Here is a 24,045-nt window from a genome sequence, read left to right as displayed (position 1 = left end):
TTCCTTCCAACATTGACAAACAGCCTAAAAGGTTTACCAACAACTACAGAAATCACCAGACTTGACTTTAAATTAGTACTCAACTGATCATCAAAACTGCACTCCACCATAGAATACTTGCACCATGCCAGCCACGGTTAACTGTTCAGAATACATCTGCAGCAACTGTCATAGTGAGATTTAGTGGGTGAAGTATCTCCTATCACACTTTGCTCAGTAGAACCAGTTGCATCAGAGACAGAGGCCCGGACGTGAAGTTTTAAAACTATTTACTTAGTCCCAGAAGGCTAGTTTGGTTTTCCAAAGCCTAAGCAAACCTTTTTGGAAAGTATAACATCCTGAAGTATTAAATTTCCTCCTTCTCTCCACAGATGCAAGGCCATCAGCAAACTTCCAATCTTTTTTATGTTTTATTTTCCTTTGATAGCAAAACTGTCAGATAAAACAGGTGCTTGGCCACTACAGTGATGAAAACATTTAGTGGTTTAAATTTGATTTCTTTTTTATTTGATCATTGGCTGGCCAAAATTTATTGCCCAAGCCTAGTTGTCCTTGAGAAGGTGATGGTGAGCTGCCTTATTGAACCGCTTCAGTCCATGAGCTGTCAGTAGACCCACAATACCCTGAGGGAAGGAATTGATTACTGTTAGCCAATATCAACAAAGAAAAGAAGTTAAAATCATAAAAAGCCACAAGGAACAACGGTATAATGCCTTCAATAGTTTCAAATGAAGCAACCACATGTGGAACCTGACAAAAATCTTGTATGTCAGAGAACACTCCACTTAACATAGTACCTCTAAGACATTTTCAGATGTGATTGTAAGCTTCCTTAATACATATCTGAATTGCTTTGTTACCATATCTAATTTTAAGTTTTTATATAATTTGACTTATGCTAGCATATAAGACAGTATATTCAGAAGTTTGAATGAGGTCCATATTTACCAGAACTTTAGATGACCACAACTAATCCTGAAGAATTGTGCCAATTATCTGAGTAAACAATTATTTCCTCATGTGGTTTATATAGTGCTGTTCTGCAGACTTATCTCTGCTTTCTGGTTTTTAGTCTACTTAAATTACATATTTAGACAAGCACTATCTCGAATCTCTACGGCTTAAATTTCTGACAGGGCGTGTCTTGATTAGATTATGATTAGAAAATTGAATATTTTGAGTTCATGCAGCATTCTGCCTTCTGAATAAGGTGCTTCAAAACCTTCCTCTTCATTTTACTTACTAACACCAAGATAGATTTTCCCTTCAAAACGCATCTTTAATTTATACTTTGCTTCCTTCACCAAAGCAATTCTACAGTAGTTGCTTACTTTTGGTATTTAACAAGGCTTTTCAATAAAAGATTGCTTCTTTTCCCTTTTTCGCTCATTGCCCTGTGGCCATTGTTGAATAGGAGCAATTCTCAGAGCAGCACAGACACAAATGAACAATCTATTCAGGGGTTCTAAAAGAATTTCAGTGTATGTCAAATGCTTTCTAAAAGTTACCAGACAAAATGTGGACCTTCCAGTTTGTCTCTTAAGATTTCTACGTTCTTGCCCCAAGCCAAAATACATGACCTCAGTGCTACTCTGCAACAAGACAAAGAAACTTGTCTAATATTCAGGTCAACAACAGAAACTGTCTAGCATTGAGCAGAAATATAATTTGCTATGAGCAGACGATAGATCTACACCTTGAACTTCAAAACCATCACTAATTACATTCTCATCAATTATTGAATTTATATTGAATAAATTAAAATAATGTAACTCAGCTACTGTTTTATTTTGCTGAAATTGAACTTCTCATTATCCTAACTGTCATTTTTTGATAAAGTAATTATTCACTGTATATTACAAACAGTGGTGTTTCAGAAATTATTCCATCTTATCGTTTCAAAGCAAACTTCTAAAATCTTGATTTTAAATTCAGGCTTGGCTGATGTATCAATCAATAGTTCAATGCACAGCTCATCTTTTCAATGCATAACATTGTTATTTGCAATTCTAGCTTAAACAATGACTCTCTCTTTTGAGAAAAGGAAATCAATTGACCATTCTTGAACATTTAACACATATAATAACAAAGCAATTCACAATGAATATTGGATGGAGTACCATGAAAAAGGGAAAGTCTGCAGTTGTGAATAGAGTCTTGGGATACCACACAGACTTTCAGCAAATGAATTTATAATTTGAAAGCTGGATATTTTAGTTAAGAAGCATAATAGGTCACGCATTAAAAACTGGGATTAGTAACTTACTTTTGCAAAAGAGAAATTTTATATTTAATCATTGAGCAACCAAATGTGCTAAAAAGGTATTTTTGAATAGGCAATCAAATATGGACTGAAGAGTGGCAGATGGAGTTTAATTTAGATAAATGTGAGGTGCTGCATTGTAGAAAAGCAAGTCAGAGCAGCACCTAATGGTAAGATCCTACAGAGTGTTGCTGAACAAAGGTACCTTGGAGTGCAGGTTCATAGCTCCTCAAAAATAGAGTCACAGATAGATAGCATAGTGAAGAAGGTACTTGGTATGCTTTCTTTTATTGGTCAGAGTGTTGAGTATCAGAGTTGGGATGTCATGTTGCGGCTATACAGGACATTGATTAGGCTGCTTTTGGAATATTGCATGCAATTCTGGTCTCCTTCCGATAGGAAGGATGTGGTGAAATTTAAATGAGTTCAGAAAGGATTTACAAGGATGTGCCAGAATTGGAGGATTTTAGATATAGGAAGAGGCTGATTAGGCTGGGGCTGCTTTCCCTGGAGTGTCAGAGGCTGAGGCGCGATCTTAGAGGTTTATAAAATTATAGGGGCATGGATAGGGTAAAGAGACAACATCTTTTCCCTGGAGTAAGGGAGTCCAGAACTAGACAGCATGGGGTTTAGGGTGAGAGAGGAAAATATAAAAGGGACCTAAGGGACAACTTTTTCACACAGAGGATGATGCATAAATGGAATGAACTGCCAGAGGAAGTAGTGGAGGCTGATACAATTACAGCATTTAAGAGGCATCTGGATGGGTATATGAATAGGAAGGGTTTAGAGGGATATGAGCTAAGTGCTGGCACATGGGACTAGATTAGTTTGGGATATCGGGTCAGCATGGATGAGTTGGACCAAAGGGTCTGTTTCTGTGCTGTACATCTCTATGACTCTCTAACTCTAAATATGGCATGTCTCCCTTAAACAAAGAGTGCACAAATCTCATAACTGAAAATATTACAAGGTAAACTAGATTCTGATGAAAGATTATTGAGCTAAAATGTTAACTCTTTTCTTTTTCTCTCCACAGATGCTGACAGACTTGAGAAGTGTTCCCAGGATTCTTTGGTGTTATTTGAGTTTGTTATTAGAAAACCATAATATGATTCGGCCTAGTCATCATGGATTTGTTAAAAGGCAATTGTGTTCAGTTCATCAAGATTACAGGATGGCCAATGGAGCTCCAATTGATTAACTGTTTTGGATTTTCAAGAAGCATTCAATAAGGTGTCACAGAGGCTACTAAATAAAATTAAGTCACATTGGATTCTGGGTAGTTATTAGCACGAGTTGAGAATTGGTACACTGACAAAAATTAGAGAATAAGGATTAATGGGTCACTTTTAGATCATGTAATAATGTACATCAGTGACTCAGATAAGGAAATCAAGTGTAAATTATGGAAGCTTGCTGGGGATAAAAAGGCAGGTGGGGAAATATGTTCTGTGCAGAACATAGAGGCTGCAAAGCAATAAAGACAGCATAAGTAAATGGACAAGAGCATGTCAGACAGAATGCTCAGTTGATGCACAAAGCAGTGCCAACCAAAGACTGGATATTTTTGAAATGGTGCACTGGTCTAGTTTCTGAGCTCCTAGTTGACCTGAATGACCTCACACTTACCCACTCTGACCCATCCAACCTCAGCTCATTCAATTAGTGCTGTCATTGTACCCATACTATTTTCTCATACATCACATTTGGCATAGGATAAGCCGCTTGATTTTATTGCCCAAAATCCAGCAAGGTCTTAAATCCTATGGGAGTTTGGACGTCCAGCCTATATTATGTTGGAGAAACATGTAGTTTTTTTAATTCTGAAGGATATATATTCAAACAAAATATATTTAAACAGTGAGAGACTAGAAAATGCTTATATTTTGAAGGACCTAAGTGTTCTTTGTATGTGAATATCAACAAGTTAACATGAAGGTGCAACAAGCAACTAGGAAGGCAAAAGCTATGCTAGTCTGCATTACAAAGAGTGAGGGCAAAATACCACAGATGCTGGAAATCTGAAACAAACACAAGGAATCCTGTAAACAGATCTATCAGCATCTGTGGACAAAACGTGAGTTAACACTAGATTTGGAGAAGACAATTGTGGCATAAAAAAGTATTACACCAATTATATAGGGCTTTAGTAAACATTAGCAAGGGCACAAAGTACAGTTTTGTCTCCTTACATGAAGCAGATATATCCATCTCAGAGGGCATAAAATAAACAGTCACTGGTCTGATTCCAGTTATATGAGGGTTGTCCTATCAGGAGACTGATTTAACTAAAGTATTTAGCCTAGAGTTTAGAAAAATTAAATGTGATCTCATTGAAATATGTACAGTGCTTAAAGGGCTTAATAAGAAGAAGCTGAAAGGATATTTAATACAAGTCTTAATGCTCACATTCTCAGATGAAAGAGTATGCAATTTAGGACTGAGATGTTGAGAACTTTCTTCAGTGAACCTAAATGTTGTGAATCTTTGGAATTCTCGACCTCAGATGCTATGTTGCTCAGTCATTAAGCATATTTGAGCCAAAAAAATCAATAAGATCTATACTAAGAGAACCAAGGGTTATGGGGTGAGAACAAGAAATTAGATTTGAGATGGTAGAACAGATATGATCTGACAGATCAAACAAAGCACCAAAAGATTCAGTATTACTTGTGTGTTAGAAAAATGAAGCATTAAATAGTAATTGATTTAGCTTTGTTAGGATATTGAAAAGAATTACCAGTATAGATAGGAGAAGTTTTTTTTTATTTCCACAATTGCAATCTATTCTGCTATGTGCTTTAAAATTCTGTCTTCTAGACTTTTATTTTAGTCTATTGTGTAATAAGTTTCTGTATTTTAAGAAAATCTGCAGTCTAACATGAATAGTCTCAGTGCCTAATCACCAGTGCAACTAATTAGACAAAACAAAAATCCATAAAGTTTGGTTTAATTCTGGGATCTGACAGCACAGTGACTCAACCAGGTTTGATTCCAGCCTTGGGCGACTGTCTGTTTGGAGTTTGCACGTTCTCCCTCTGTCTGCATGGGTTTACCTCCAGGTACTCCAGTTTCCTCCCACAATCCAAAGATGTGGGAGGATGAGCAATGAGAAATGTAGGATTGTAGGGATGGCATAGGTTTGGGTGGGATGCTCTTTGGAGTGATGGGCAGAACAGCCTTCTTCCACACTGTAGGAATTCTATAATTCTAACAGCATTCGGGAAATGGAGCTAAGAAGACAGTTGAGGATACAGATCAGCAATTCTCCTATCGAACAAGACAGGTAGAATCTTCTGGTCCCAGAAATGGTGAGCCTGGATGCAGAAAAGCAACTTAAATCAGGGCAGTGGTGGTGTTTTGGAATCCCACCATCTTCAACCCTCCACCAGAAGTAAAGTGAAACAGAAGGCTCATGTACAACCTGCCTTCCCTGCCAACAATACACAGTTAATTACACAGTCAATTAAAAATGAATTAAAGACCTATTCCGGCCTGGGCTGGAATTCTCCTAGCTTCAGGTGGTATATATAATATGGGACTCGTAAACCAGTGGGGACTGCACATAAATTAATCAACTGGAAAGCATGGGTGATTTACTGGTGGCGATTAATAGATGAAAGAAAAAACTACATGTGATTTGGTGATGGGGAAAAAAATGTTCAGTTATTTGTCAGACAAACTTCTGGACAATGTGTGAGCTGGGAGAGAGGTAGATCCCTCAACTGGCAGTAAGTTGTGCACAACTGATGGCTTGGTCATCACATTTCCCTTGTTTCTGAAGCCCTGCCTCACTGTTCCATGAATCCCAGCCCCAGAAACCACTGCTCCCTGTAAAGCATTTATTTAATACTTTAATCCTTGCAATCATGATTATCCATCCGGCAACCCCCACTAAGCATGATTTTCACCCCAGGGAGCTGATTTCAGGGAGAGATCTGCCAGTGGCTTCTAAGCTGCCCAATTGGAAGGGGGGTATGGTAGGTCTTCCTCTGAAGAATAACTATGGATAGTTCTATTGCCCCTCAAGTAAATGAGCAAGACACCAAACATCAATCGATGATTTCAATCAACATGCTCGGGAATCTACTGGCTTTCTCAATTTGTTCTAACAATGGCAATTTTTCAAAAGTGCTTATTTGGCTGCCACAACCTCTCATAAAATATTAAAACACTTTATATTCAAATTTTATTTGACCTCTATAATGAACGTTTGATAATTATAGACTGTGAAAAATGTTCTGTTCAATCTGAGCTGTTCATTCAGCTGAGAGGAAGTCACACAATTGTAATCAGATATTTATAAATTAGTTAGAAAAAGAAAAAAACACATCTGTAAATTTGGTGAGGACACAAAGTTAGGTAACATAGTAAATCGTGTCAACGGCAGTAGTATGTAAAAAATGGACATTGCTAAATTAGGCAAGTGGACAAAACTCTGGCAGATGGAGTTCAACTATGGGAAAATGGGTAAGTGTGAGCTTGGCTACTTTGACCCCATCAAGGAGTGATCCAAATATTTTCAAAATTGCAACACTTGGGAACTGTGGATGAGCAGAAACACTTGGAAACCCAGGTATGTAATCACTGAAAGCAAGTGGACCATGTGCCCTTAGTCAGATAAGTTAGGTGTGGAGATATCAGTGCCAGGCAGGCCAACAGTGATGGGGCAAGGTCACAATGAGTGCTCAGTGCACCTGAGACAGATTACCTGAAGGTGCTGGGAAGGTGGGTCAGAGGGGCCAGGGTGTGTGCAACAACTTGGGACAAGCGTATTGCCAAGGTGAGGCAGAAACTGATCCTTCCGCTCCCTCCTATCAGGTGCTCTCTCTGTTGTTGTAGTACATGGTGCAGGTCTCGCACATTCCCAGAACCTGTGCCATTGCAGTCACCTGAGCCATCGTCCACTTCATCTGGAGGTCTAAGTGGGACCGTGTCCACAGGAACACAATGTACAAAACTCAGCTTAAAAGGGGGAAGAATGTACACAACACCACCTCATCCTGATGGCCACCTTTGTGCATTATTGCATCAAGCTGTGCGAAGACTCTTAGTATGCAAACACCAAGTGTTACTGTGTATTGTGGTGTACCTATCCCTGGCATTGTGAAGGATAGGACTGGCCTCATTGCTGCGGAGTGCTCCAAGTAGTTGGGCCATTCCATATCATCCGTCCTTTGTGGAGAGATTTGTGAAGAAAAACACCTTTGAGCACAAGTCCATCAGGAAGTGGTCAGCACACAGCACCCTCGAGACCCTGTGGGTAAAGGAGAGGATGGATTCTGTTGTGTGGTTCCCTCGTAGACTGTCAAAATCATTTGGCATAATGCCTCATCATCAGAACATTCCAACAAGCACCAAGACACCATTTGGTTGGTGGGAAGAAGAGCACTGCCTGTGAGATCCTTCATGGACATCCGAGTCTGTGTGCTACCGCACGCTGCCCTGAAGCAGCTGCAGAGGGTGGGTAGAGACTGTCACACATCTCCTTCTGGAGTGTGCTTTCGTAAACAAAATCTGGAGAAAGATGCAGTGGTCTTTGTCGAGGTTCATCCCGAGCAGCTCTGTGACACAGGACTCTGTGCTGTACAGTCTGTTCCCCAGGACACACACCGAGAGGAACATCAACTGCTCCTGGAGGACCAGACTCGGTGAAAGTCACACTTTGGTCTGCTCAAAACTTGTTGGCATTCTGAAGCAAGGAGTTGACCATGACAAGTGCTGCAGACTGGTACATTCCAAGATCCAGGACTACATGCTGATGTACACACTAAACTGCTGCCAAGGCGCAGTGGGGAAAGACCACTATCTAAGGTCTTTCAAAATTAAATGAGGGTCTTTGGTTATTGGGCCCTCCCAGTGCCTCAAATACATGTAAATATGGTAGAAGAAAGAAATGCCTTGGGTATGTTTGTTCTCCCTATGTAAAGACTGTACAGAATCAAAGTTCTCTCATGACTATGTATGTATGTAAAGATTTTTTTATGACTAAAGTATATTTTTGAAATAAAAAAAGGGAGTGCCTAAATCCAAAGCACTCCCCAACATGAAGGCTGCCAAAAGGCCGCATGGATTTACCCAGAGGTTTCCCCATGGATGACCCCAGGCTTACCCTGTCCAAGCAATAATAAGATGCTAACAGGGATGGGAAGAGACATTTACTTGGCTACTAAAGTGAACTGATTGGACTCCATGGTAGTCCTATCTGCCACATTCCTCTTCATTGGAAAAATGCCATAATAGGAGGAAGATGGGGGTGCCAGCTTCCAGGAACATTTTGACAGTCTCATTGCCAACTAGTCCAAACCCAAAAGGGTGTAGTACAGTGTTTTGACAATAGATTTCAGATACTTAAAAAGAGAGCTCGGTCCATCAAGGGTGATGAATGAAAGGTCTTCTTCACACAGTGGTTCATGGAAATCTGGAGCTCTTTCTCCACCAACAAATTGTTGAAAATATAGGCTTACTGAAAATGTCAACACTGAGATAGACTGTTTATTGTGATTGAACTATAGAATTATTTTGGGTAGGGGGTTTGAAGATACAGAGCAGCAAAGATCCAATTTAATAATGGAACTATGCCTACCCTGTTCTGATGTTCACTTGAGAAATATTCATGTAGCTTTTCATGGTAGCTAAAGCATGTGACTCAACGACATGTGCATTTAAGAATTTAGCAGTACTCTAAATATTTTGAAGTCAGGAGAACACCAAGTTGATTGCTTTAGGCAATAAAACAAAGCTTGAATTTTAGCATATAACATTGAGAGGATGGAAACATTTCAGTTTAGCTTACTATCATCTGGATTTTACAGGGTATCACAGCTGTTGCATCCCACCCTGGCTAAAACACTGAGGGAGGGGAGAAGCCACGGTCCCAACATCTCTTAAGGGTGGGAGTGGCACTAACTCCTTTAAGGTAAAACATCTGTCCATCTCTCAGTTGATGAGCAATTCTTCTATCCTGCACACTTGGTAGTATGGCACACCACAATAGGCATTCCCACTGAGGAACCCAGATATATTCAGATTTTAGTGAGGGGCTGGGGGAGTGGAGGTTGGAGGCCAGGTTCAGGCGATCAAGGGGAAGATTAAAAGTGCGATTGATCTTGGAAAAGGGGCCCTCAGGTTTTCAGGGGCCCAATAAAAGAGGCTCCCCACCCACGTGCCCCCCCCCCCCCACCACCACCACCACCACCACCTCTGCCTGCACACTTAATATAACTCCCCTCAACAAGAGCAAATTGCTAGCAGGACATGCTAAGGTGCTTGTGATTAAATTGGCCACTTCTGGAGGTGGGCTTCCCGATACCTGTCCCATTCCGACATTCAATTTCAGAAAGACCAACAATTGTTGCATAACTGGCAGGATAACCACCCACAGGATATCCATGCCGTCCCTGCCCACTAGTAGTGGTAGGCATTATCCAGGCCTATGGCTCAGATTACAAAGCCAACCCAAAGAAGAAATGGTCCTTCATTTATCAGGTGCTCCTGATTTCAGGTTTATCTGGTTTTGTTGGGATTGTTTGAATGTCAGAAAGAACAAATTGACACTAAGTTAATTCGAAATGTTTCAGTGTCATACATCAGGGAACTTTCAATAAAATTTATGGGTCTACTAACCTCAAGCAAAGAAAATGCCAAAAACACCATTTACTTGAATTCACTGAACTTTTAAAGAGTAAATGATGTGCAATATTAAGAAATGGATTTAGGAGAATGAGGGCAGGTATCAGTCACTGCAGAACCAAGATTTTAACAAATCTGTCTAGAATATCTTCATTTCACAATGTACAAATGAGAATCTGATTAAGCAATGCAGGAAATGTTGGTTAATGCAATTTCAAGCACACATGTAGAGTTCTTAGTCAACCTTATTCATAAGCCACAGTGCTACTGCAGATACAAACTGTCAGTAGATTTCTGATGTGGAGATGCCGGTGCTGGACTGGGGTGGACAAAGTTAAAAATCACACAACACCAGGTTATAGTCCAACAGGTTTCTGATATGTGATGTTCACACAAGGGAACAAGTTGAGGGGCTATCATCTTACATTAGCTTAAGAAAGAACCTACAATTTGTTGAGAAATTTGATGTTCTAATTATAATTTAACCATAAACCAAATACCATCTTTTAACATTTGTTGTGCAAGTAGGCTGGTAATCAAATCCACCATCTTTATTTCAAAAATCTGATATCCAAAGTAGTAACTTGCAACTTTTACCTGAAAGCACGCAATTTGATTTAATCCTACAGGATCCAAAAGTTAGTTTTAACAATTTCAGAGAGAATAATGAAAAAAAATTGCCTGTTGTTATGTTGAGAACCTTTAAGTTTCATTCTGAAAAATTCATGAACACACAGGCATTTAAAATCATGCTTACAAATGAAGCACTACAGATATGATCATTTATTGTATCCAACTGTCATCATTGTTATTTCGACACAGTTGTAAAAGTATATGTTATAAGCACAGTGCAAGTTGTCTAAGAGAGGTGACAAGGCAGAAAATATGGTTTAAGCCTCTTCGTATCAGTTTAGAGATGCAGCAGGTAGGCAGGACCTAAGCGTGTGTAAGATGGATATATGTCCTAAATTTTTAATCAATATCCAACATGAATCTTGTACATTTTTACAATGCAGAATCACACTTTTTTGTGAAATGAATCATTTTCTCACAAATTTCTTTATTTTATTCTTTGTGAAAATATAATTTCTTGAGCATTTGTTTCCTTGCAGTGTCATAAGGATGTGTGATATTTGATAGCATGAGTCAACAAATTTTTCAACCACAGGGTACATTATCGTCAAGCCCAATCTGTTCTCACCAGCAGTCCATAACGAAGATGCTGTTTGGTAATCAGGAGAAGGAACCTACAGAACTTGGAAATAAATGTGCAAGATAGCAGGTCTGAAGTAAACTGTCAAACTGAGCTGTCCAATAATTCCTTATGCCACTGCTAAGTTATAACACCACTAAGTTATATACAGTTATAAACATAAAGAAGGTTATGTTACTGGATAAATAATTCAGAGGCATAGTATAATGATTGTGAGAACACAATTATTAATCTCATCAAAGGAATCTGAGAATTTGAAAACTTAGACTTAGAATCATAGAGTCATACAGCACGGAAACACACCCCTCTGTTTAACCAGTCCATACCAACTATAATCCCAAACAAAACTAGGCCCACCTGCCTGCGCTTAGCCCATAACTCTCTAAACATTTCTTATTCATGTACTTATCTAAATGTCTTTTAAACGTTGTAACCGTACCCACATCCACCACTTCTCTGGAAGTTCATTCTACATGCACACCACTCTCTGTGTAAAATAAATTTGCCTCTCGTGTCTTTTTTAAAACTTTCTCCTTGCATCTTATAAATATACCATCTTGAAATACCACACCCTAGGAAAATGTTACCTGTCCTTCACCTTATTTTTACCTCTCATGATTTTATAAACCTCTACAAAGTTTACCTCTTAACCTCCTACACTCCAGTGAAAAAAGTCCCAACCTATTCAGCTTCTCCTATTTTGGAGTTTTTAACTTCAAAATAGGGCCAAATGGGTGTCAGTTACTTCTGCAAAGATATTGTTTTGAATGAAAACAAGGACAAGTAGTTCTGCTCGAACAGTGGTCCAGACCTTTAAAGATTTAAGGCCATTTGCTTTGTTTTCAGTTCAAAGGAATATACAATTGAACTTTATTTTAAACTTAATTTGGAAAACACCCAAGTTGAATTCAGAAGCAAGTTAATGTTTTTTTCTTTCCTAGGAGGAATTTCAAACAATTCAAGAAACCAGATCCCTCAGTAGAGGTGTTTAGTTTGCTTAGCTTCCAAACCAGGAGAGTTTTGTTCAGGATTTGCAGATTATTAAACTTAGAAAGTTTGGGTTCTGAGATATCTGAGGTGTTCATGTCAGTAAACTTAGGGGAGTACTCAGCAAATTCTTGCAACAATCCATGGCAAAGAAACAAGGAGTCCATTAAATAGAAACTGAAAGAACTGAGGAAAGGGTGTAATTACTCTGGTCTTGATTCTCAGTAATAGATAATTTTGGGAAACAGTTTTAGACTCTGTTTTGCCACATGCTTTAAGATTCTAACTGTCTTATAAATTTTAGACTTTTTTAGTCTATTATTTAATAAATTTCTGTAAATAAAGAAAATTTGCAGCCTCATATGAATAGTCTCAATGCCTAACCACCATGGTTGTGAACTAGACAAAAAAATATAGTTTACCAAGCCTGGTTTAATACTGGGATCTGACTTGACTTTTAGTACCATTAGTTGGGACCATAACATTAGCTTTTAGATGAAAAATAATTGTCAGTGTCGAGAATGATAATAATTCTTTTTTTTAAAATCCCTTCAAACACCATTAGAAAAATTTCATTTTGGAAAAGGAATAACAATAACTATTTCACACCTTCAATCTTCCACTCAATGAGGTCAGAGCTAATCTGCAACCAAATTGAATAATTGAATAATTTTTGCCACATACCTTTGGTTTATACAAATTAATCAATCACAAATTTAAAATGTACAGTTGATCTGGAAGCTATTGGCAAATATGCAAGATTGTTCCAAACTCTGATCACCCTCCACATAAGAAATGTATCCTAGCCTCACTCAGAAAAGTTGCATTCTAATTTTTCAACCAAAGCCCCTAGTTGTAGGCTGCACAACCAGTGAAAATGGTTTATCTCTATCACCGCATCTATTGCCCTTAGCACCTTGAAGACTTTGATCATTTCATCCTATAAATGTTCAAATTCCAAGAAACACAATCTAGTTTGGGTAATCTTTCCTTATAATTTAACTATTACAGGTGAAAGGTAAAGTCACTGAAAGTATTACCAAACCATAGGACTGTTCACTTACTGACTTCAGGAAGTGGAATGGAGGACATGCCCCATCTGTATCAATGGTGCTGAGATGGAGGTGGTTGAGAGTTTCAAGTTACTAGGAGTAAATATCACCAACAATTTGTCCTGGTCCATCCACATTGACACGACAGTTATGAAAGCACACCAATGCCTCTACTTCCTCAGAAGGTAAAGAAAATGCGCTATGGCAACAATGATTCATACCAATTTTTATAGATGCACCATAGAAAGCATCCCATTCCTTTGCATCACAGTTTGGTATGGCAACCGCTCTGCCCAAGACCACAAGAAATTACAGAGGGTTGTGAACTCGGCCCAGTTCATCGTGAAAACCTGCCTTCCATTGACTCTGTCTCAGAAAAGTAGCTGACATTATCAAAGACTCCTCCCACACTAGTTATACTCACTTCCACCCTCTTTCATAGGGCAGAAGATACAAATGTTTGAAAACACATACCAACAGATTTGAGAGCAGCTTCTTCCCCATTGTTATCAGGCTTATGAATGGACATCTCACATATAACAGTTTATCTTTTTCTGAACCTTCTCTGTAGTTGTAACAATATATTCTGCATTCTATTCTATTACCATGATGCACTTGTGCAAGGTACAGTTTGTCTGATTAGCACGCTATACAATACATTCCATTGTATCTCGGTATATGTGACAATAATAAATCAAATCAAATCATTGGAGATAAATGACGGTGGTGGACTAATCTGAGGATTAGCACACTTCAGGTAAGGGGAGAGGTGTTCATGGCAACCCATGCAGTTGGCATCATTGCGCAAACCAACAGTCCAGCCAAATGAAATAACTAGCCTCCCACAAGTACAGATATAACTCTGGTAAACCTATTACGATCAGTTCAACCTTGCTATGGCACAACCCAGTGTGCTGTTCATAGTATTCCAAATGTGGCCTAATCAACTATTTCTATAGCTGTAGCATAACTTCTATCCTCTTATATTCAAGTTCTCTAGATATAAAGATCAGAATTCCATTACCGATATCACCTCCATGCTCACTCATCTTGTATCCAGTATGTACAGAATGAATAAGCCATATAATAAGTCTTGAAATGCTTGTGTCAAACTCCCATTTAGAAATCTGCTTTGAATAGAAAACTGTTGCTTCTACAACCTTATAAATTGTCAGGCATTGCCATTCATAATTTCAAGAAGTAAAGCTTGTTTCCACTTTACACCTTTAAATTATGCCCAAATGAGCATACAGATATTGAAAGAATAGATAAAAGCAAGAATAGCTTATAACTTCAACCTATACAAACAGAGCACTGCTGAGCTAATCCAATACTAAGTCTTGGAATTCAACCATGCATTCATGATGAGGTTTTGTGGAGAAACAAATATCTCGCCATTTGTTTTGATTGATACAATTGCCAACAGGGGTCAGCCAGCAGTTTCAGCAGTGCTGAAAAAAGCAACACCTTAGACTATTCACACATATCACAACTAACAACATTGTTCCATTCATCTTGAAGGGGATAGATAGTAAACTTAAGGTTCCAAAAAAATCACAGATATATAGCACATACCAAGGTAATAAGCAGTTGTGATTCATTTCAACTTAATTCAGGACATAGTTTTCTTGTGGTGCAGATTAAAGCAAACAGAGCAGCAAAAAACATATATCAAGAAAACGTAAGACAGTTTTTTTTAACCATGTGATTTCCCACATATGCAGGATTATTCCCCAAGATAGATGGTTCTTTCACTTAGCTGAAGGCTTCTTAAATGAAAATCTTGGGACAACCTTTTAATGTTCAGATGTTTCCACAGAGATATGCTCTGTATCTCTTCCCATATTCAGTACTAGTCTCCATTATCACATGACCATTTCCACCTCTAAGCTCCTTATGGTGATGCCATTCAGAATTGTACACTGGAATGTCTACAATGCTGGTCTTCATAACCTTGATTTATTGGAACATAATGTTAAAATGACAAGAATATGCTTTATATGGAATTTGGTAACATTTGTTTTATTTGTACTTTCCCTGAATTGCTAATGGCTAGTACAAGGGAGTCATTAGTAAGGAATGAAGAGAACGTTGACCTCCTTGCAATTTGCCTATATAATGTTAAATGCTAGGTATTAAAAAGGCAGTAAGGTCATCACCATCAGGAAGATATCTAATTGCATTAAATTAAGTTTTGCTTTCAATTTTTATGCATAAGAACTGATTTTCAAGCCCAGGTCTTGCAATGGAACAACAAAAAAGAAATAAAAACAAGCTCCAGGCACTAAGTTTGCTGGCTTTTCATGCTGATGTTAATTGGATGAGCTCAGTTCTCTGTAGAAAAACACATAAATCATTGGCTTCCTTATTTGAATGCTCTACAAAACTCTTGTACATCCTGTCTCAGACAGACAGCATTTCAGAAGACAACCAGGTCAAAACTGAACTGGGTATGGAGCCAGTAAGATCTTTCAGCTGCAAAATTCTTACCAGCATCTCAGATTCATGGAATCCCTAATTTTTCTTTCAGATTTTCTCCTCTTCCTGTAATATCCACATTTTCCCATAAACTTCTTTGTTTTCATTTTCTTAATTCATTCAGAAGTAGTGGGCTGGTTAAGACGAACATTTATTGAATGTAAATGTGTGGCCTCTAGGCCTTTCCCGAGGGCAGTTAAGAGTCAACAACATTATTGTGGCTCTGAACTCACATATCAGATAACAAATTTCCTTTCATACATGGTGTTAGTGAACCAGATATGTTGATCATTAAAAATAACCAAACTCAAATACCCCTACTGTCATGATGGGATTCAAATCCACGTTTTTGAGGATCACTGATGCATATCTCTGGATCACAAGTCAACTAACATTATCAAAACATTAACATATCCCTATTTTATTTAATCTATACTATGGCAGGCCATAGATTTACAAAGCACATTTCTTTTTCTTAATTTCTTCCTTTCACACTATCTCCAGTGCTAACCACAGCACCAGAGTCCCAGGTTCGGTTCCAGCCTTGGGTGACTGTCTGTGTGGAGTTTGCACATTCTCCCCGTGTCTGTGTGGGTTTCCTCTGGGTGCTCCGGTTTCCTCCCACAGCCCAAAGATGTGCAGGTTAGGTGAATTGGACATGCTAATTGCCCATAGTGTTCGGTACATTAGTCAATGGGAAATGGGTCTGGGTGGGTTACTCTTTGGAGGGTCGGTGTGGACTTGTTGGGCCGAAGGGCCTGTTTCCATACTGTAGGTAATCTAATCAAAATCCAGTGCTGCTCTAAATGACGTTAAGTACAAGCACTAATTTTCTACAAGTGTTCCTTAAGTTATATATATTCAAGTCAAAGTAACCACCCTAGCTAACATAACTGCTTGAGACATGTGTATATCACATTATCACAAACAGTAGGACTTAAACTGACTCCTGGATATAAGTGGCAAAAAGCAAATTGCAATCACTCACTTTCTACTTGCAGAGGAAGATTCTTTGCAAAGAGAAAGCAAAAGTGAACATGGGATGTCTTCTATGCGCATACACTTAGATTAAGTAGGAAGTACAACACTTTCATGCACTCTTTTTCTGGTATCAACTTTATTTTTATTATCTGTCAATGAATCAAATCTATCCATTTGTTGTGTTTGGCCCTACAATAGGTTTTATTGCAATAGTTGCATGAGATTCTTCAGCCACTTATCCTGGAAGAATAAATGATGCAGTTTCCCATTGTTTCCTTCACAACGTTCATCTTCAGCAGTACCTTCTTCTATTTGGGCTACAGTCAAAAATAAAGCACCCTAACTGTACTAATTTATGGGGAGAAGTGGAACATCTGCAGCTCTTTGGATGTAAATAACCTCACTGAACACCAGCCAATCCAGAATTTATCACTGGCGTCCAGGTCTCCACACATCAGGAGTAAGAATTAAATTCAACCCTTCTGACTAGAGGCAGGAATTCAACCACTGAGGCAGTGGTCACTCTATCTGCACACAACGCAAGATTTAGAAAGCAAACTTTTGACTTTACCTTTTTAAACAACAAAGCACACAACGAAGCCTTTTATCAAGACACACTTTCTGGAAGCAATTAGAGAAGGACTCTCAAATGAATACCAATATTACTTCCTCTTCTTGATCTCTAAGTATATCAAAGGTACTAAACCAGGTCACAGGAATCCTAGACACTTCACAAAGATGCCATCATTCAATCTACTTCTCTCAAGTGCCAACTATAAAACAGACAATATTGTTGTGAATAGTAATTCACAGGTAGGAGTTTACCAACTAATTGTGCGCAGAATTACATAATATTTTTCAATACTGCAGTACATGGAGCGTGTGGCAAATCCAGCATTATATGGAGCTTCCATTGTAGAATAAAGGTTCCAAGGCCAGTCAGTTCTTCTCTGTGCAATTCTGAGAATGCTCCCCATAATAGTCAACAGTTTCAGGATTGATAAGAAAATCTAATTCCCCTACAGCATCTTGGAGAATATCTCCAGAGAATCATGAGTCAAAGCTATACTGAGCTTACTGATTTCATTTGTTCTGCTCTCCCTCCATAAGAATATAAGAAATATGGGTAGGGGAAGACCATATTGTCAAGGTAAAAACAATGACTGCAGATGCTGAAAACCAAATACTGGATTAGTGGTGCTGGAAGAGCACAGCAGTTCAGGCAGCATCCAACGAGCAGCGAAATCGACATTTCGGGCAAAAGCCCATCATCATTTATTCCTGATGAAGGGCTTTTGCCCAAAACGTCGATTTCGCTGCTCGTTGGATGCTGCCTGAACTGCTGTGCTCTTCCAGCACCACTAATCCAGTAAGACCATATTGTCACTTGAACCTGCTGAAACATTCAACACAATCATGGCTAATCTTCTGCTTCAACTCCACTTCCTCAACTCCTGCCCATTTGCCAACAATTTTGCAGTGAATACCATTCCAAGCACTTTAAGTGTCTTATATGCTTCACGAAAATTTCTATTTTGTATTCTTCATGAGAAATGGATGCAGGTATTGGTTAATAGACAGGAAGCAGAAAGTAAGTATAAATAGGGCATTTTCAAGCTGTGGAATGCTCCTTGGCAAACTGCATGCTAATAAATTACCCCAAACGCCATGAGTCTTTATCTTGCAAGTTAATCTTTTTTTGTGTACTTTATAAAATCATTTTGGAAATCCATGTGTAGTACATGTACTTGGTCCTCTTTACCTAGCTTTCTAGCTGAATTCACAAAAACATTAATTTGCCCATATGCTTTCCCTTTCGTGAAAAACTATGCTGACTGTGTTTAATCATATTATGATTCTCTAAGTGATTGGCAATATTTTCTTGATAATAGATTGGAGAACTTCCTCATGACTAATGTCAAGTTAACTGGCTTGTAGTTCCAAGTTTCAGTTTCCTTCTTGCAGTTATCTCTTTTAAACACCTAAGCTATAGGCCAGCAGTTCTTGGAGGTTCAAAAACAAAAGTTGCTGGAAAAACTCAGCACGGGTGACACCATCTGTGAAGTGAAATCAAAGTTAATGTTTCGGGTCCAGTGAGCCTTCCTCAGAACTGATGGTAGCTAGGAAAATGACAGTTTATATGCAGAAAGATGGGGTGGGAGAGGGGGTAAGTGGTAAATGAGAATTGGAGGCGGGTCCAACATTTTCCTAGCTACCATCAGTTCTGAGGAAGGGTCACTGGACCTGAAATGTTAACTCTGATTTCTCTGTCCAGATGCTGCCAGACCTGCTGAGTTTTTCCAGCAAAGTCTGTTTTTGTTTCTGATTTACAGCATCTGTGGTTCTCTCAGTTTTTATTTAATTTTTGAAGGTTTATCAGCCTTTAATCCCTTAAGTTTCTCCAATAACTTTTCTTTGTTAATATTAATAAATGCCAGTTCCTTGGTTACCCTCTTCCTTTGGCATGTAATTTGTACCTTCTCCTGTGGAAGTATATACAAAAGTATTGGTTCATTTTTCTGATCTAGGATATTGTTCTAGAGGATTGTCTGAGTTTCCTCAAAAGCCTTCCTTAGAGTTGTTGGTGGGTCAAATGCTGTTGTGGCCACTTGGAAGTGAAGGCATTGTGACAACTATCTGGGAGGTAAGTGATGGCTTTCTTAATCAACTAATTTTCATTATCACATACCAATTCATTTCAATAACAGCCATCTGAAAACGAACATATGGCTACAATCAATTACACAGTAGAACTTGAGAAACACTGTTATTTGCTAGTATTATATAACCTGCATATGCTGCACCTAGTTATTGATGAAGGAGGATAGAAAATAGCTTGTATGCATATCACTTCTGTTTATTGATGAATATGTCTAATGGTGCCACAGTATCTTAGATTAGTCCAGAAATATAACCATCAAGAGGTGCCCTGACCTTTACAACCACAGACCACATCGTGCCTGAAGATGACTTTAGATGACTAAAGTTATTGGGACAGGAATAAATACATCACATAAATACCTCATTTATGTGGGCTGATGTTTTCTTCAGCAATCAAATCTAATGCCGGATATCGATGTAATTCCATCAAGAAATGAGACAAATCCAGCTAACAAGTCATCCTATTCAATTTTGAAAACTGTGTGGCTACTAAAGTTTCCATGCATTCATTTGGAACTACATTGAACTCTGCAAGATGAAATCTGGTACTTTTCAATGTTGTACAGTAAGTAAATATTTTGTACTAAAAATGCATTTTGCGCATTGTTTTTGAAAAATTAGTGGCAGCAATGTTTCTCCTTCAATGATTTCCTCCTCAACCCCTTTATGGCTCTTGGGTTTAACATCAATGCAGCTCTCTACTCAGACATCAAGCGGAATAACAATAGATTGTAGTCACAGACAACAATAAGAGGATACATCACTCACTTCAAATGTGGCCTTAGAGGCTGCTGGGAGAACAAAAATCATGCAGCAATTACAGCAATATCAATGAGCAAATCACAAATCTCCATTTTGAAGTGTCCTCCAGCAATTGTCTGTACACAGGAAAAAATGATCACCACTGATTTTAAATGGGAGGGGTGTGAGTCGTGACTATTTTAACATTTTGATTTCCTATGCTTCTATTATTTGATGATCCAAAGGCAGACAGTATTATTAGTGCTTGAAGGATAATCACAATGATTTTAGTGGACTGACTCAACCAATATGATAAAATTTATATTTTGCCTGCAGTTATTCAAAGGAAGTCTATATGTTTACAATATATAGTTAGAAAGCTCTTTCCAATAAATTCCTATTGCATCGAAAGTGATATTAGTTCATAAGATATAGGAGCAAAATGAAGCCATTCGGCCTGTCAAGTTTGCTCAGCCATTCAATCATGGCTGATATGCTCCTCACCCCCATTTTCCTGCCTTCTCCCCATAACCTTTCAACCCACTATCAATTAAAAATCTGTCTAACTCCTCCTTAAATTTACTCACTGTGCCAGAATCCACTGCACTTGGGGTACTGAATTACACAGATTCACAACACTGGAAGAAATAATTTCTCCTCAACTCTGTTTTAAATTTGCTACCCCTTAATCTAAGACATTGACCTCTCATCCTAGAATGCCCCACAAGAGGAAGTATCCATTCCACGTCTATTTTATCCACACCTTTTATCATAATGAATACCTCAATTTGATCTCCCCTAATTCTTTTAAATTTCAGACAGTATTGGCCCAAACTGTTCAATCTTTCTTCATGCGATAAACTCCTCATCTTTGGGATCAAACCAGTGAACCTCCTCTGAACTGCCTCCCATTGCCACTACATCTTTCCTCAAACAAAGGGATCAGGACTGTGCACAATACTCCAGGTGCAGTCTCACCAATGCTTTGTACAGTTGCAACAATACTTCTTTACCTTTATATTCTTTTCCTTTAGCTATAAAAGCCAACATTCCATTCACTTTCTTTATTATCTGCTATACCTGCATGCTAGCTTTCTGTGACTCATGAATGAGGACACCCAGATCCCTCTGCACCAAAGCATCCCAAAATCCCTTTTTAGATAATAGATTGCCTTCCCATTTTTTTCACCCAAAATGCATTACTTCACACTTAACCATGTAAAACTCCATTCACCATATTTTGGCCCACTCTCCTAGCCAATCTATAGCCATATGTAAGGTTCTTATTTCCTAATTGCAATTTATCATCCCACCTATTTTTGTGTCGTCTTAAAATTTGGTTATATCAATGGCTCAGTGGTTAACACTGCAACCTCCCAGTACCAGGGATCCGGGTTCGATTCCAGCCCCTGGCAACAGTCTGTATGGAGTTTGCACATTGTCCTCGTGTCTGCATGGGTTTCCTCCAGGTGCTCCGGTTTCCTCCCATAATCCAAAAGATGCTAAATTGCCCATAGTGTTCAGGGATGCGTAGGTTAGGTGCACTAGTTAGGAGTAAATGTAGAGTAATAAGGAAAGGGAATGGGTCTGGATGGGTTAGTGTTCGGAGGGTCGGTGTGGACTTGTTGGGCCAAATGGCCTGTTTCCACACAATAGGGAATCTATGATTCTATGAACCTTGTATCTCTGTATCCAAGTCATTAATGTAGATTGTAAATAGCTGGGGTCCAAGGACTAAACTCTGTGGCACTCCACCAGTTACATCTTTTCACCCAGAAAAAAAATCATCCCAACTCTCTGTCTTCGGTCCACCAGCCAGTCATCTATCCAAGCTAATAAATGACCCCCAATCCCATATGATCTTTAATATGGTCCCATTAGTTACCGAATACGGCACCTACCAGACCCGAAACATTAACTCTGATTTCTCCTCACAGATGAGGAGAAAAACCTGCTGAGTTTTTCCAGTAATTTTTATTTTTGTTTCTAATTTAGAGCATCCACAGTCCTTTCGAATTTAACCTACCCTTGGCACAGTATGTTCTCATCATTACAATTATTCAACTCTTCCTTCAAGCTTTTCCCTGCCAATGTACTCCAAAGCTCAAAAAAAGACCTTTGTATCGACATTATTAACTCAGTAAGGAGACTTCAAGTCAATTCACATTCAGTAACCTGTTCTGAAAACTCTGCTCACATTTTGACAACTGGTTCGGACAATCCACAACATTCTGAAACAATCGACACCGTTCTAATTCAACCAGCCCAGAATGTTTAAAAGAAAAAGTCAGTTCGCCTTAATCCTAATGTCTTTTTAAAAATCTTTCAGGGGACATGGGCAGCAGTAGCAAGGCCAGCATCTATTGCCCATGCTTAATTGCCGTTTGCAGGTAGTGGCAAACAGCTTTCTTTACAAACTCTTGAAAAAAGTTCCAGGGTCTCCACCAAAAAAAAATCCCTTCTTCCTTGGGCCATTCCTATCTGTGTACCAAGTTTCAATGGAAATCCGTCCATTAGTCTTTTTTTTTAAAAAGATTGTTCATAATCAGACTAACAAACCAGCAGGAGCGAAGACATTATGTGGGAGGATGTAACAGAGTTGAACCGGTGAATTTTTTTTTAAATGAAATTGATTGCAACTCTCTTGTTCGCGAATGACTGAAGATCTTCACCCGTGAAACTTCGCAGGGTCCCGAATCAGATCGACAAATGGCTTCCGAGAAACGATGCGAAACTTATTGAGAAAGCAAAAACTAAAGTCCTTTTCGTGTCGTGTCATAATTCAGTTGCTGTCGCAAATTAATATTTTAGTCATAACCGAGGAATTTCCCGTGGAAATCACTTCAGTGGCAACAGTGAGAAATACTGAGCATATTGAAAATCGTGGGAAATAACGCACGAATGCAGTGGTACGAGGAACAGAATACACAAAGTACCTTTAAACCGCCTTTAAAAGAAACTTCTGCGCTCTCTCCTGTTTAGTGGGGTCGCTTTCGTTTTTAAAGGCAACCCTTTCATCAGAAATGTTACTGTAAGATGCTGTGAATCATCTACACGTTATCCCATTCATGTATCTCCGCAAATCAACAACTTGACCAAACAGTATTTTAAGAGCAAAACAAAAATCACTGACCACAAGCAGGGATGGCCTTTTGACAGCCAACGAGGCACTCTGTCGGATTTCTGCAGCTGTCCCGGGTTTAAACAGCCCCTTGGTGAAGCGGCGGTTAGATTCTCCCATTGTCGTTTCCAGTTCAGGATAGTCCCGCTCTGACAGCTTGGAACGATACGAAATGTGTGGCTCTCGCTCTCTCTCTCTCTCTCTCTCACACACACACACACTGACTGACTGATCTCTCGTCCTCACCAGCGCCCGTTAACCAGGAAACGGAACTCGACCACAAGTGACAACAAAGTCCTTTGCTATCTTTTCAATCAGCGTCAACCTCTTCATATTTGTCACCACTTCACCCAACTGTTACTAAGAAAATAACTCTCCGATGCACATAGCGCATGCCTGCTACATTTGCCACTGACTCTCTGTGGAAATATTTGAAGATACCAATGGGAAAAGTTGCTTCCTCACAGTTAGCTCCTCCACACTCCCAGTCTAAATTGGTGAAGCCGGTCATAAATCCCGCTTGGTACAATTGCAAACCTAGCAAGGGAGAAATGGGAGAGAACACGTTTGGAAATAGTGGCATTCAATTTCCTGTAACTTTCCACTTTCATTTTCTGAATTATTAGCACCACCTGGCGACCGTACCCTTTATAACTTTGACAAAATCACCTGTTAAAATGATTGAAAGATTGCAGATGTTGGAAATCTTTAAAACACACACACACACACAGCCCAGGATTGTTGGGCGGATTGTTTTTATTTAAAGAAATGGAAAAAGTGCAACAATGTTAAACACGTGGCGTGTTCATCTGATCAGCTAGAATTTAGGAGTTTTATAGCTCCAAGTATGTGGACTGTCTGAGCGGTGAGTGAGGAGTTGTCTCTGACTACGGATAGCCCAGATCGTGTTATA

General features: G+C 38.9%; 1 protein-coding gene across 2 annotated transcripts in view; it reads right to left on the bottom strand.

Annotated features, from left to right (window-relative positions):
• dock10 (dedicator of cytokinesis 10) overlaps window positions 1-23,649 on the bottom strand; it is a 342,639-nt gene extending 318,990 nt beyond the window's left edge. For both annotated transcript variants that reach the window (XM_072572749.1, XM_072572752.1), the window contains exon 1: window positions 23,145-23,649. In XM_072572749.1, the coding sequence (XP_072428850.1) occupies window positions 23,145-23,252 (108 nt within the window). In that variant the 5' untranslated portion in view covers window positions 23,253-23,649. The remainder of the gene's footprint in view (window positions 1-23,144) is intronic.
• Window positions 23,650-24,045: the final 396 nt, after the last annotated feature.

This window comes from Chiloscyllium punctatum, chromosome 6 (assembly GCF_047496795.1).
Source record: "Chiloscyllium punctatum isolate Juve2018m chromosome 6, sChiPun1.3, whole genome shotgun sequence".
Taxonomy (NCBI): Eukaryota; Metazoa; Chordata; class Chondrichthyes; order Orectolobiformes; family Hemiscylliidae; genus Chiloscyllium; species Chiloscyllium punctatum.
The sequence above is the reverse complement of the archived record's forward strand: the minus strand, read 5'-3'. Positions and strand labels throughout refer to the sequence as shown.